The sequence below is a fragment of the Manis javanica genome, chromosome 7 (assembly GCF_040802235.1).
Source record: "Manis javanica isolate MJ-LG chromosome 7, MJ_LKY, whole genome shotgun sequence".
NCBI classification, from domain to species: domain Eukaryota; kingdom Metazoa; phylum Chordata; class Mammalia; order Pholidota; family Manidae; genus Manis; species Manis javanica.
The window spans coordinates 79,475,673-79,488,951 of NC_133162.1; the positions used below are offsets into that span (position 1 = coordinate 79,475,673).

General features: G+C 39.2%; 2 protein-coding genes across 4 annotated transcripts in view; both read left to right on the top strand.

Moving 5' to 3' along the window:
* Window positions 1–13,279, top strand: part of PARG (poly(ADP-ribose) glycohydrolase) — a 205,415-nt gene that overhangs the window by 127,905 nt on the left and 64,231 nt on the right. For all 3 annotated transcript variants that reach the window (XM_036999477.2, XM_036999476.2, XM_073241213.1), the window contains 2 exons: window positions 4,146–4,206; window positions 10,371–10,446. In XM_036999477.2, coding sequence (XP_036855372.1) covers window positions 4,146–4,206; window positions 10,371–10,446 — 137 coding nt within the window. The remainder of the gene's footprint in view (window positions 1–4,145; window positions 4,207–10,370; window positions 10,447–13,279) is intronic.
* LOC108406560 (mitochondrial import receptor subunit TOM22 homolog) lies at window positions 4,219–10,359 on the top strand. Its single transcript, XM_073241214.1, has one exon. It carries the CDS (start codon window positions 8,878–8,880, stop codon window positions 9,439–9,441), a length of 564 nt encoding a protein of 187 aa, XP_073097315.1. The 5' UTR covers window positions 4,219–8,877; the 3' UTR covers window positions 9,442–10,359.

Below are 13,279 nucleotides of genomic sequence, written 5' to 3' on the forward strand. Positions count from 1 at the left end.
TTGGTTCAAGGCCCTTCTGTTTCATTGCACTAAATATATCATGCCAATCTCTTTTGCCTGTAATGTTTCTGTTGAGAAGTCTGATGATCGCCTGATGGGTTTTCCTTTGTAGGTGACCTTTTTTTTCTCTCTGGCTGCCTTTAATACTCTGTCCTTGTCATTGATCTTTGCCATTTTAATTATTATGTGTCTTATTTTTGCCCTCCTTGGGTCCCTTGTCATTGGGAGTTCTGTGTCCTTCTTTTATGTGAGAGGCCATTTCTTCCCCTAGTTTGGGGAAGTTGTCAGCAATTATTTCTTCAGATACACTTTCTGTCCCTTTCTCTCTCTCTTCTTCTTCTGGTACTCCTATGATGCGAATATGGTTCCGTTTCTATTGGTCACACAGTTCTCTTAATAGTCTTTCCTTCCTGGAGATCCTTTTATCTCTCTCTGCATCAGCTTCTCTGTGTTCCTGTTCTGTGATTTCTAGTCCATTAATGGTCTCTTGCATCTCGTCCATTCTGCTTTGAAGTCCTTCCAGATATTGTTTTATTTCTGTATTCTCCCTCCTTAGTTCTTGCATATTTCTCTGCAAGTCCATCAGCATGGTTATGTCTTTTGCTTTGAATTCTTTTTCACGAAAATTGGTTAAATCTATCTCCCCAGATTACTTCTCAGGGGAAGATGTGGAAGATGTCTGAGTTAGTCTGGTCTGTATCAAATTTTTTTGCCTTTTCATGTTGATAGATGCTGTGGTATGCTATTGACTCGTCTGTCAGCTGGGAGAGCCAAGACCCTTTCCACTTGCTCCTGGCCTTTCTTTTCTGGGGCAGCGGCGACCCCTAGTGGCTTGTGTTGGTTAATTACATGTAGACTGGGTCTCTGTTTCTTGCCCCGGCCTGTATGGAGGAAACTCCCTTGCTGTGGACATGGCTAACCTCAGGCCGCTGCTCTGTTATGGCTGAGCCCTGGAGGGGGAACAGACTGGGGGCTGTTTACCACCGTGACGGGTCTCAGAGTTGCTTCCCATTGGGTAAATGCGCCTGGAGTTCCCCAGGATTCCCAGCTGCCTGGCTAAGTGTCCCGGGACGCTTCTGTCCTGCCGTGGGGTCCCTGTCCCTTTAAGACTTTCAAAAAGGACTCGCTTTTCTTTGTCCCAGGTGCACAGGCTGTGGGGACCTGCTCAGAGGTCTTACTGTCCTGTTTCCCTAGTTTCCAGCACCCCACGCACGCACTGTGTCTGCAGTCTGGTGCAGATGGCTAAGGCTGGCTATTTAGCAGTCCTGGGCTCCCTCCTGCCAGGAGCTGGAGTGAGGAGCGCTCAGGTCTCGCCAGGCCTTGGCTTGTATCTTACCCCCTTTGCCAGGCACTGGGTTCTCGCGGGTGTGGATGTACTCTGGCTGTTGTCCTGTGTCTTCTGGTCTCTCTTTTAGGGATAGTTGTATTTGTTGTATTTTCAAAAATATATATGTTTTTGTGAGGAGATTCCCACTGTCCTACTCATGCTGCCATCTTGGTTCTACCCCTTGGGTCTTGTTTTTTTAATCCATTTAGTGACTCTATGTGTTTTGATTGATGCATTCAGACCATTTACACTTAGAGTGATTATCGATTGATATGGATTTATTGCCTTTGCAGGCTGTAGATTTGTGTTTACCAAAGGTTCAAGGGTATCTTATTAGTATCAAATTGTCTAACTTAACTCAGTATGCTATTTCAATAACAGTCTAAAGGTTCTTTTTTTATTTTTTCCTCCTTTTTCTTTCTCACCCATTATTTATGTATTGGGTATCATATTCTGTATTCTTTGTTTATTCCTTTACTGACCTAGGGGATAGTTGATTTAATTTTGCATTTGCATGGTAATTAGCTGTTCTACTTTCTTTACTGTGGTTTTATTACCTCTGGTGACAGCTATTAAACCTTAGAAATACTTCCGTCTATAGCTGTCCCTCCAAAATACACTGTATAGAAGGTTTGTGGGAGGTAAATTCTCTCAGCTTTTGCTTATCTTGAAATTGCTTAATCCCTCCTTCAAATTTAAATGTTAATCTTCCCCGATAAAGAATTCTTAGTTTGAGGCCGTTCTGCTTCATTGCATTAAATATATCATGCCACTTGCTTCTGGCCTGTAAGGTTTCTGCTGAGAAATCTGATGATAGCCTGATGGGCTTTCCTTTGTATGTGATCTTATTTCTCTCTCTGGCTGCTTTTAATAGTCTGTTCTTATCCTTGATCTTTGCCATTTTAATTATTATATGTATTGGTGTTGTCTTCCTTGGGTCCCTTGTGTTGGGAGATCTGTGTACCTCTATGGCCTGAGAGACTATCTCCTTTCCCAGACTGGGGAAGTTTTCAGCAATTACCTCCTCAAAGACAGTTTCTATCCCTTTTTCTTTCTCATCTTCTTCTGGTATTCCTATAATGCGAATATTTTTCTGTTTGGATCAGTCATACAGTTCTCTGAATATTCTTTCATTCCTAAAGATCCTTTTTTCTCTCTGTGCCTCAGCTTCTTTGTATTACTCTTCTCTAATTTCTATTTCATATTCTGTCTCCTTTACTTCTTCTAATCTGCTTTTAAATCTCTCCATTGTATGTTTCATTTCAGATGCTGTATTTTTCAATATCTCATTCTTGAATTCGTCCCTGAGGTCTTGAATTCTTTTCTCCAGCTCCATGAGCATGTTTATGATTTTTATTTTGAAATTTCTTGCAGAGAAATTGATGAGTTCAGTTTCATTTGGCCCTCTTTCTGGTGTTTGTGGAACTTTGGTTTGAACCAGGTTCCTTAGACGTTTCATTTTTGTAGGTGGCACCCCCTTAGTGCCCAGAAACTCTATTTTCTGGAGCTGCTCAGCCCCTGGAGTGATGGTGGAATTGCAGGTGAGTGGTGCTGGTGTCTGCTGGGAGGAAAGAGCTCTTTCCTGCTTCCCAGCTACAGTGCCTGCCTTCACTGCCAGAGGCAGTGGGCCAAGCACACAGGGAGGAGCCACTGCATTATACACTTGTAGCTTCCATAGGCCAGGCCACCCTCTGATTGGCCTGGTGCAGTAGCAGTGGTAGCCAGTTTGCGAGCTGGTGTCAGCTTGGATGAAGAAGTGGCAGGCTGTATATTGCAGTTGAGGGCCTTGTAGCTGCATTGCCAGCCCGAGGGATGGAGTGCCTGAAGCTCCTGAAAATTCCCAACCTGCTGGGGTGAGTGCGCCAGGACAATTTTATGCACCTGTCCTTTCTCCTGAGCAGCAAGCTCTGTGCAAACCTTGCCCCTTTAGCAACCCTCTAGCTGTTAGGAACTTTCTCAGAGTGCCCACCTTTTTTTTTTCTCAGAGCAGCCGGTACAGGGTACCTGTTCTCCACAAGTGGCTGAAATTTTAGTCTCTCCAAGTATTCTGCCTGTTTTAGCTTCCCAATCCCACTAATGTCCAGAGCACCATATAATGTAGGTTCATGCTCTCAGAGCAGATCTCAAGGGATGGGTGTTCAGCAGTCCTAGGTCTCCACCCCCTCCCTTTTCTGTTTCTCTTCTTCCTGCTTTTGAGCTGGGGTTGGGGAAGGGCTTGTCTTCCACCAGATCACAGCTTTGGTACTTTACACTTTTCCATGATGTCTGCTCTGTTTCTCAGGTGTATGCAGTCTTCTGCAGCCTTCTTTCCTGTTGCTCTTTCTGGATCAGTTGTATTTGCTGTGTTTTCATATTACATGTTGTTTTCAGAAGAGATTGCTGTCTCATTTCTCATGCCACCATTTTTAAGCCAATTGAGTTAAGGGTTTTCTTTAAGGAGCATATAGATTAAAATTAATAGTTTGCCTTTATTGTATAATGTATACCCATTATGTACCCTTTTTTTTTCCAATAGTTTTCTTTCAAGTGTATTCAGTTTTGAAAACTTCGCCAAGAAGTACCAGCATTCAGATTCTATTGTTGTGCTGTTACTTGTATAGTTTTGTGTTTCAGTAAAGGCTTCCTATTTTATAGAAAGCGTCCCTATTGTAAGGATAATATTATTTTAAATTAATCTTCTGTTGTATTCTATCACTGGTCTAGGTGTTTCCTTAATAGTTTTAAAGCCATTGTTAGACCCATTCTTTTACTGAATATGTATAATCTTTTCAAAATCGAAACTTATTTTGAGTGTGTTTTTCTTTTTTTGCTTTTCTAGAACCTACTGGGTTGGTGACATTTACAAGACAGAGTCTTGAAGATTTTCCAGAGTGGGAAAGGTAATAATAATAAAAATAATCCTGGAATCTTAGAATTAGTAGAACTCTTTTTACCACGAGATAATTCTATTTTACTGCCCTGGAAAGATGGTTGCCCAGCCTCTCGAGTCCAGCCTCTCAATTGCCCAAGTGCTGGGGAGTTTCTTCTTACAAAGGATCTGTTGATAGCTGTCATTGTTTAGAAAGTCATGCCTTTTGATTCCAAGTTGCAACCCTTTGATTTCCCTTTTGTCTTAGTTTTGTCTTCTGAAACAAAGTCCCATTTAGAATTAAGGAATTTTGTGTGTGAAAACACTAATGTTAAACAAAACACCAATGTTTTATTTTCCTTCTTACTCTCATTTTTTGGTTAGGGTTTGTATTTTATGGCTTTTCTTTCTGGAGCAAAAGATTGGAGGAAGTTTTTTTTTTTTTATTAAACTAAAATATAAATAGTAATTAGAGTTTGAGTGTTCAGAATTTTGAAGTGCTGCACATGCCTACTATTGGCAAGTTTTGTGGAAGTTGTTGACATACTGGATTTTTTAATTATTATTATTATTTATCTGCAAATACTGAGAAAAATAATAACAAATCTGCGTTCACTTAGATTTGTAAATTCCTTATTGCCCTGAAATATTTAAACATGTTAATCTAAAACAAATTCTCGTTACTTAAAGAATAGATCAACTTTCTCAATGTACATGATGTGATCAGACAATGCAAATTTTGGGTGTGTATTCATATTAGCCAATGCCTCTCTTTTATTTTCACTTTCTAGTAGTTTTTATTATAGTTTGTAAGTTTTTGTTTGGAATTAGTGACAAAAGGGACTCACTCTTAAAGGAGTTAATTCAAGAAGGCACATCTGCCTAGGTGTCTTTCCCATGGTGTTTTCATCTATCAAAGGTGTTTATTTGTGGGGTGAAAGAAAAAAAGCTTCTTTGGCAGGCTGGCTGTATGGCTTAGATGATTATTAGTAGAGGTAAGTAAATAGACGATTAAGCAACCTGAAGAAAAACAAAAACAAATTTGAGCCAGAATGGAAGAGAACATGTACAGCATTTTGGAGTCATGATATTTGACAGAAAAAGGACCCCAGGAAGTCATGTGGTCCAGCTGCCTACTAAAATTATCAGTCGACTCTTTATTTCCTCTGATAGATGACAGACATCTTCAGTGATGGGCAATTCACTGTTCACCTCAGTCTATCCCAGTGTCAGCTGCTTGTGTTATTACCTCATACCTCCATTCACTAAAAAAGTCCATCTTCCAAATAATTCTCCCTCCCTCTCCCATTCTTGGTTCTTCCTTCTGGAGCTACAATAAGTAAATGTAATTTTTCTTGACATTTGACCCTCCATGTATCTTAATACTTTGTTGACCCAGCCCTACTTCTGATAGTGTCCAAAGGTACATACTACACTTACTCATTTCTTCTTTTCCACATATTATATGAATTCTAAACTCTTTATCTCTGCTCAAGCCATTGGTCCCTCTTAAAATATGGTGCCTCGTAGTAAAAGTAACAATCTGCTGTGTTATCTGCTGGGACCAGAGTACAGAGGATTGTTTTCTTAGCTCTTCTATTAATCTCTAATAGGAATATTGATGTTTTTGTTATTGGGCAGCTGCATCTGGGGAGGTCACTCCCTGCGCACTAGGTGAAACCTCAGCCTTGATCAGGGAGGGTTCTTGCCTGAGTGAGAAAGAATTCATGAACAGTTCCATCAAGTTGTGTTTAAGAAGGAATTCATTAAAGCAAGAGTAGTAGTGAATGGCAGCAGCTGGCAGGCAGTAGAGAGTGAGGAAGAACAGAGGGAGCAAAAGAAAGTTCATTGACCTCCTGCTCGGCATAGGGCAGATCCCTTTCTAACTCCTGAAGCCAGGGTCTCCTGGCATCCAGTGTCTGCTTGAATCTGCATGATTTGCGGACTAAGCCCCTACCACCCCAGGATTTATGGGAGCTGCAGAGCACTGGATGGAATGAGGTATGTTCTGAGAACTTCCCAGAGGTAGAGAAAGGAGATTTTTGGGCAGGCTACTAAAGAGCATGATTGTACAGATGCAGTGCTGTCACCCAGGCAACAGGAACTTCAAGCCCAAATTGGAGATCTCAGTAGCCCTTCCCTGCTTGTCTGAGTAAAACAGAGATTGAAGACTTGTGCTTAAGTCTAGAGAATTGAATGAAATAATGAAGTAACAAAGACATTTACCACTGGAAGAGTACAGAGAACAAAACGCAGCAAGTTAAGCTTTATAAACACAGTAAGAAGGCTTTATTTAAGGCAAGGTACACACTCGAACAAAGGGGAATGAGGGCAGCCTCTGAAAGGAGGTGTGCTTAGAGCTTCAGATTCATGTCTTCTAAGGATTTCAAGAATGGGGCAAAGGGCCTGAGGGTATAAGGTTGGCATGTGGTCTCATGATGACTGTCTCTGGTGAGAGACATCATGTCACCATCTGTGATCAGTCCTCTAGATATTCTGTAAGATAAACTTAACACAAGGAATTTATTGATCCTGTTCTCCAAGATAGTAGGTACCCTCAAGCATGGGGACATAACATTTAGGACTGCTTGCCCTGCCTTCAGATAGGGTCTGCTGTTGGCTGATTACCATAAAATATGTTAGGAATCTTACCTCCTAACTCCCTGGTTTTTAAAATAGAATCTTAGCCTTAAGATGGAATCCCTCCTGTTCTTACTATACTGTTTATATCTCAGCATTTTTCATCATAGGGAGGAGCACTTAATCATGATGCTTGTCCCACGTCCCTGCTCTACCTCATTTTGTTCATGTCACTTTGGTGTAAATTTTATAGGTCATTCAGAGGGTTTGTTTTTAAATCAGCTCAGTATCTCTACTCTGCATCTGACATTCATTTGACATGAATGTGAAAGGACACCCATTTGTTCATTATCATCTGGGAAAGAAGGAGTAAGGTCAAACTGCAGAGATTGGTGAGGCTGCTGTGTCATGAAATAACTTTGCCTCAAGTAAGATCAAGATAGTCCTTTACTTTGGTGGGCATAAGTACACTTGATAACTTTTCTAACTTTTAAAAAGTTCATTGACCTCTTTTTTGTTTTAGTTGCTTCTTACAAGAGTTGGAGAATATAATTAAAATCAATCCCCCAGACTCCACAGACCCAGAAACTTGCATTCACTTAAAGAGGGGGTATGAAGGAGATAGGAGGATTGTTGGTGTTCCCAAAAGTAAGGTTCCCAAAGTAGAACCTTTTCTCATTTCTGAATTTCTGGCATGTTCCTCTGAATGCTGTGATTATCAGTAAATACCTTAGCCAGACTTAGTTCATCACAAAGAACCAGAATAGTCTATGTCTTTGATTCTTGAAGGTAGTGGTCTGAAGGATTTACAGAAGCCGAAAGGGGAGCCCTGTCAGGAAGTTGGAGGATGCTTAAAAAAAAAAGTTTCTAGCAGTTTCATAAGTCTGTTGAGAATTGTGCTATAAATTGACAACCTCAGCCATGCAGAATAGTTGATGAGATGAGATTTCTATTTTGAAGTCCTAACCAGACATTTATGGATCATGCTTCCTTATCTGTTCAGTAGTATCCTCACAGGTGGTTTCCCTTGGAATAAAATGGCTAGAAAAGCAGAACCCCCCAAAAAAGGAAGTTTAGAAAATCAAACTTATGGTAGTGCTTTCTACAAGGGATTAAGAAAATAATATTTCAAAAAGAATAGCGTACTGGTTAAGAGCTTGGACCGTTGACTTAGGCTACCTGGGTTCACAATTTTTGTTGCTTCCTTTGTTAGCCTTAGACAAGTTACTTAAATGCTTTTTTGTGCTTTTGTTTTCCCTTCTGTTAAAGGAGGTAATAATAGGGTTGTTGTGAGGATTAGAACCTGTACCAAATTACCTTCTGCATTTAAGGCTATCAGTCTGTTAGACTGGTGCTTTATCAGAAATATATTTGGACTCCTTAAACAAGGAAGAAAGCAAATCCCAGTAAATAAATAGTGCATCCCCAGCTAACTTGTTTCTTTAAAAAATGGATTCTCTTCCAACCCCCAATTAATGCCACCCTTATATAATTAAGGGGTTTGGATCTCATCTGTTACATTCCATTATAATTTATTTTTTATTCAGTAAGTAACCAGGGGAAGAAGTTTACTAGAGAAAAATGGCATCATCAAATGCTATTAATAAAATGGAATTGGTTTTTTTAAGATAATACAAGCCAGGTAAACACTATAAAGGAGGAGAATGGTTTATCTTGATCCTCTTGGGGCCCTTGGTGGGATCTGAAAATTAAATTGGCAAAGACAGATTAACAGGAGAAATGCATGCAATTTATTTCATGTAAGTTTCACACGGGAGCCTTCATAAGGAAACAAGGATCAAAGAAACAGACCTGTTAGACCCGTATACTCTTATGATAGGCTTGGTGAAGAATGGGCAACTGTGGAGGAATGTAACAAGATGAGGAGTATGAAGTAATTGTAGTAAACTAGGGGAAACTTTTCAAGGCCTTAACAGGATGAGGAGTCTTCTTGGCAACCCTTTGTCTTCAGAGATATGGATGTTCTCTTCCTCCAGATATAGGGAGGGCACCTTGCACTTGAGGGTTTTATGTTTCAGGGAAGAAGGTACTAGGTTCATCCATCAATTTAGTTAATATAAAAATACTGTAGCTCTTCCGCTTCCGGAGTCTCCCTTCAGCCATGGCCGCCCCCGCCGCTGGCCCTGGTGCGCCCCTGTCCCTGGACGAATTGCTTCTGAAAGGCGATGCTGAGAAGACTGAGGAGGAGCTGGAAGAGGAAGACGACGAGGAGCTAGATGAAACCCTGTCGGAGAGACCATGGGGTCTGATGGAAATGTTTCCCGAGAAGGTCCTCTCCCTCTTTGTGACTCAGAAAATGTACAGGTTTTCCAGGGCAGCCTTATGGATTGGGACTACTTCCTTCACGATCCTGGTTGGTTCTATTGTCTTTGAGACTGAGAAGTTGCAAATGGGGCAACAGCAGCAACTGCAGCAACGGCAGATGCTTCTAGGTCCCAACACAGAGTTGTTAGCAGGAATGCCAGAGGCTCTACCTTCACTTCCTGGAAAGATAATAGTTACTTCTATACTTGATCCATCTTGGTCGGAGAAGTTTGAAGATTTGATAGTGTTTGAACTGCTGATTATTTGGATTTTTTTTCTTTTAACTTTGCACATTGATCTAAGATCAGTCTTGTCCCATGGAAATTCCCAACTTGCACATGTGTCCTCCACACCATCCTGATTTGTTTCTTCTCTCCTCACTATAACCAGAGTACAGCGATGCAGTTTTTCCAGCCCTGGCCTTCCCACCCATTTCACTAAATTACCCTTGACCGCAAGATCCCCTCACTATCCCACTGTGGGGTAGGAACTGATGCCATTAGGAAAGATGTACCCCTGACCATTAATGACTGTTTTGTTTTTAAGAATGGAGATGTTGGGGAGGGACATGCACACAATATGAAATACAAAATGCATCACAGCATAAAGCAGCCACTGTGAACTCTGTATGTTGGAAAGGAGGGCAGGCAGGCAGCAGCTTCAACCACAGGATGAAGACTGTGGACGACAGAGCAGGAGCTCGTTTCCTCTGTACATTTTGGCTATTAGATCTGTGTATACGTCTAAAAAGTCATTGCTTTTTATATTTAAATATTAACAATGATTCAAAAAGAAATACTGTAGGTCACAATTTCTGTGGCATGTTCTCATAAGGACACCGCACCTCCCTCCACCCTCCACCATAAGACTCATGGTTATCAAACTAGTGAAGATACTGCTCATCTGAGAGTCACACATGATTTATTGCCAGTTTTTTCTGTATGTTGTCTTAGGTTACCAACTCTAGCATAATAATAATATTTCATAGATCTTAATTTTTTATATTTTGAGAAGTTTTTCAACATTTAAAGAGGAAAAACTGATAGGGGAAAAACACATTTCAAACAGTATGTTATCCCATTTAAATTTAAATATGTATATTTATATATTTGAATAAGAGGAAGTTTGGGAGAATGTATACCAAGAATGTTAACAGTAGGCATCTTTCTGTCTTTTGAGATTTGGAGTGGTTCCAGTTTTTCTTTTATGGTTATGTATATTTTCAGATTTTTCTGCCATGAAATACTTGTCATTACAAAATAAATACAGGAATATCTTTTTAAATCGTAGATGTGAAAAACCCCTGACTCGATTGCATGTCACTTACGAAGGTACCATAGAAAGAAATGGTCAAGGCATGCTACAGGTAGGTGAATCACAGCAGTGTGCACGTTTTTGGGGCTTTCTCCTGTCAAGCTTTTGACAGCAAAGGAAATTTGAAAAACGGTTTATTTATCTTCTAAACTGATTTAATGCAAGGAAGCATGATAGCAGAATGGAGGAAAATACCAAACAGATCATCTTGACAGCCTTGGTAATATTATTTGCCAATGTATACTCTCTCTTACTTACATGTGCCTCTTTAAAAAGCCTTTGACAGAAAATCCTAAGATCTGGATAACATCAGGCCTCTTGGTTCAGACACTAATTGTAGATTGACAGGGGAAGAAGTTCCTAGGGTATGGTCTTGACAAGCTGTCACGAGGCAGTTTTGTTCTTTAAAGGCTCTTGCTCTGCCCTAGTGATGACCAGCTTGAAATGCTTTTCTGCCACCAGCCTTGTTTAGGTCTAGGAGGCAGACATCAAAAACTGATAGGTAAGAAAGTCCTCTCTCCCATCTGTAAATTTTAGGCTTGTGAGCCAACTATGCTGGCGGTCTTTCCCTGTTTTAGAACAAATAATTTTGTTCATGTCTCAGTCTTTGCTATCAATCTGTTACTGTCTTTACTATAAGTATATATTTTTTTTGGAAAAAGGAGTTAACAAATTAAACATCCTGCGTGTCTAGCTTTACATTGTTCTAATATGTAACCTGAATATATAATTTCCTTTTGCTTTATAGTGATCTTTTTTTAAAAATCAGTAATGAGAGGCAAAATGTTAGTGATTTGTGTTCTTATCTCATTTAGAAGAGCATTGTAATCTCAGTTTTCTTTGAAAGAAGCTTGTACATCATTTCATTTATACCAGGATAGCTGAGTTTTCTACTTTCATCCTTTCTTGATACTTATTTTGGGTCAGAAGTTAAATAAAGCAGTTGCCTGAGAATGGGCTGATTTGTTTGAATAACAATGCTTATTGTAAAATGACTAGACTGTTGTGTGTTTGGCTAGTTATTTTATACTTAAGCTCTAATTGTCTCATGAAACTTCATTTTAGGATGATCTTTTATTTAAACATATTTGTAATTGAAGTCTTCAAAGAAGCAAGGCATTTTTTGTTTTAAATCACCTTTTGCTTATGGTTATTTGCAATTATAAACAAAAATACATAGGATAAGTGAATTAATATTTGTACTGAACTTAAAATTTTTTTTGAATTTGTATTTGATTGGTACCTTTTCTTCTATTTTAAAACAATAATGTTGAAGTATGGTTAAAATGTGTTTCAAATGAGTATCACTTTTCCCCCACATTTCCATCTTGATAATGTTCTTTTCTATATTAAACTCTTGGATTAATTGAGGGAGTCAATATACATGAAATAACAAAGCTGCTGCTAGTTAGCACCACAGGAATGCTGACCTTTCATTACAATACAATTCAATGAAGAATTACTTAACAACATTCAAGGCTGAGATTCCCCCCACTTCCCTAGAATATATTATAAATGAAATGTGAAACCTCAGTAGATTAAAAGAATACTATAAAGGCTTCTATTAAATTACTCTCCCGAAGCATGCCATGTGTCTCCAGGAGATCGGAATACTGTATTGTATCGCTGCAAAGCTCCATGTGTATTATGCTGATTGCCAACAACAAAACCTCTTTAAGAAGGGTTATCATTTCTCTCCTTTCATCAGGTTGTAATTCAGAAACTGAGTAATCTGAACAAGTAGCTTTAAAGTAAAGTGAGCTGGAAAATGACTGACTATAAATAAAGAATCAATCATATGCTTGTTTACATGTACTGGAACAGGTTTCTCACCTGTAATAGAAAGAACTCTTATTAAGAACTTTTTTAAGTAGTAGAAACTTTGATTTTCTAAAAGACCGCTGCTTTCAGAGGCATACTGAGTTTAGTATATTTATATCTATGCATACCTTTCAAGTAATAAAAGTTGGCCTTCTATTGAAAGAATGAATAGTAGCCTGCACATTAAATGTATTTCACTTACCATTACCAAATAGTACATAAGGTAAATAGAGCATATCTTTTATTTTAGTTATGTACCTTGTTCCAGTACATTAAGCTTAGCTGATCTCAAACTTTGTTTCTCATTTGCATTCACAGTACCATTTTACTTAGCCAGTCTCTCAGTTTTCAAGTGCTGTCCATTTTATTTCTTCGCTGAGTCTCTGTTCCCTTCACCTTGTTTCCCACTGCCCTGTTGGAGGTCCTAGTAGTGCTGTCTATAAACTATTCAGTAGTCACTTAACCAGCCTTTTAACCTTTGCTTTTAATTTTACACTTTTCCAGTTCATTCTTTAAACTCAAGCCTTAGTTATCTTCCTAAAATACAGGTCCAGTTGTTACTATTTTTTTTAGAAGATTTCCCAGAACCTTCAGAATTAACTTAAAATTTCCTGGATCCCAAAACATCACATCACCAACTGTTAACCCTTCACATACTCTATACTGCAGACAGGCATGAAGGATCTGCTCACCACTCTCCTCATACAGCTCTTGGCAGTTGGTTTTTCCAGTGTCCTTGTATAGCTTTCCCTCAGGGTGAATGTCAGCATACCTAGATTGAATGCCATGTCCTCTTGTAATGATCCCCTGCCCTTCCTCCCCATGCTCCAATTTTAGTTAATTGTATTATCTGAGAAGTATAGGATACATACTCATATTTTCTTTAATAATCATCTTATTCTGTTTGCCTGACTCCCATCTACATTGTAAATGTTGTAAAGCCAGGAACCTGTCTTATTTATATTTGTATCCCATGGTTCCCAGTACAATATTCAGTGAGTATTTATTGAATTGAACAGTTGAAGCCGTAAATCACCCAATACATAAAGACCTCATATGTAGTA

Coding starts and splice junctions, on each gene's coding strand:
- LOC108406560 (XM_073241214.1), top strand. CDS start 8,878: ATGGCCGCCCCCGCCGCTGGCCCTGGTGCGCCCCTGTCCCTGGACGAA.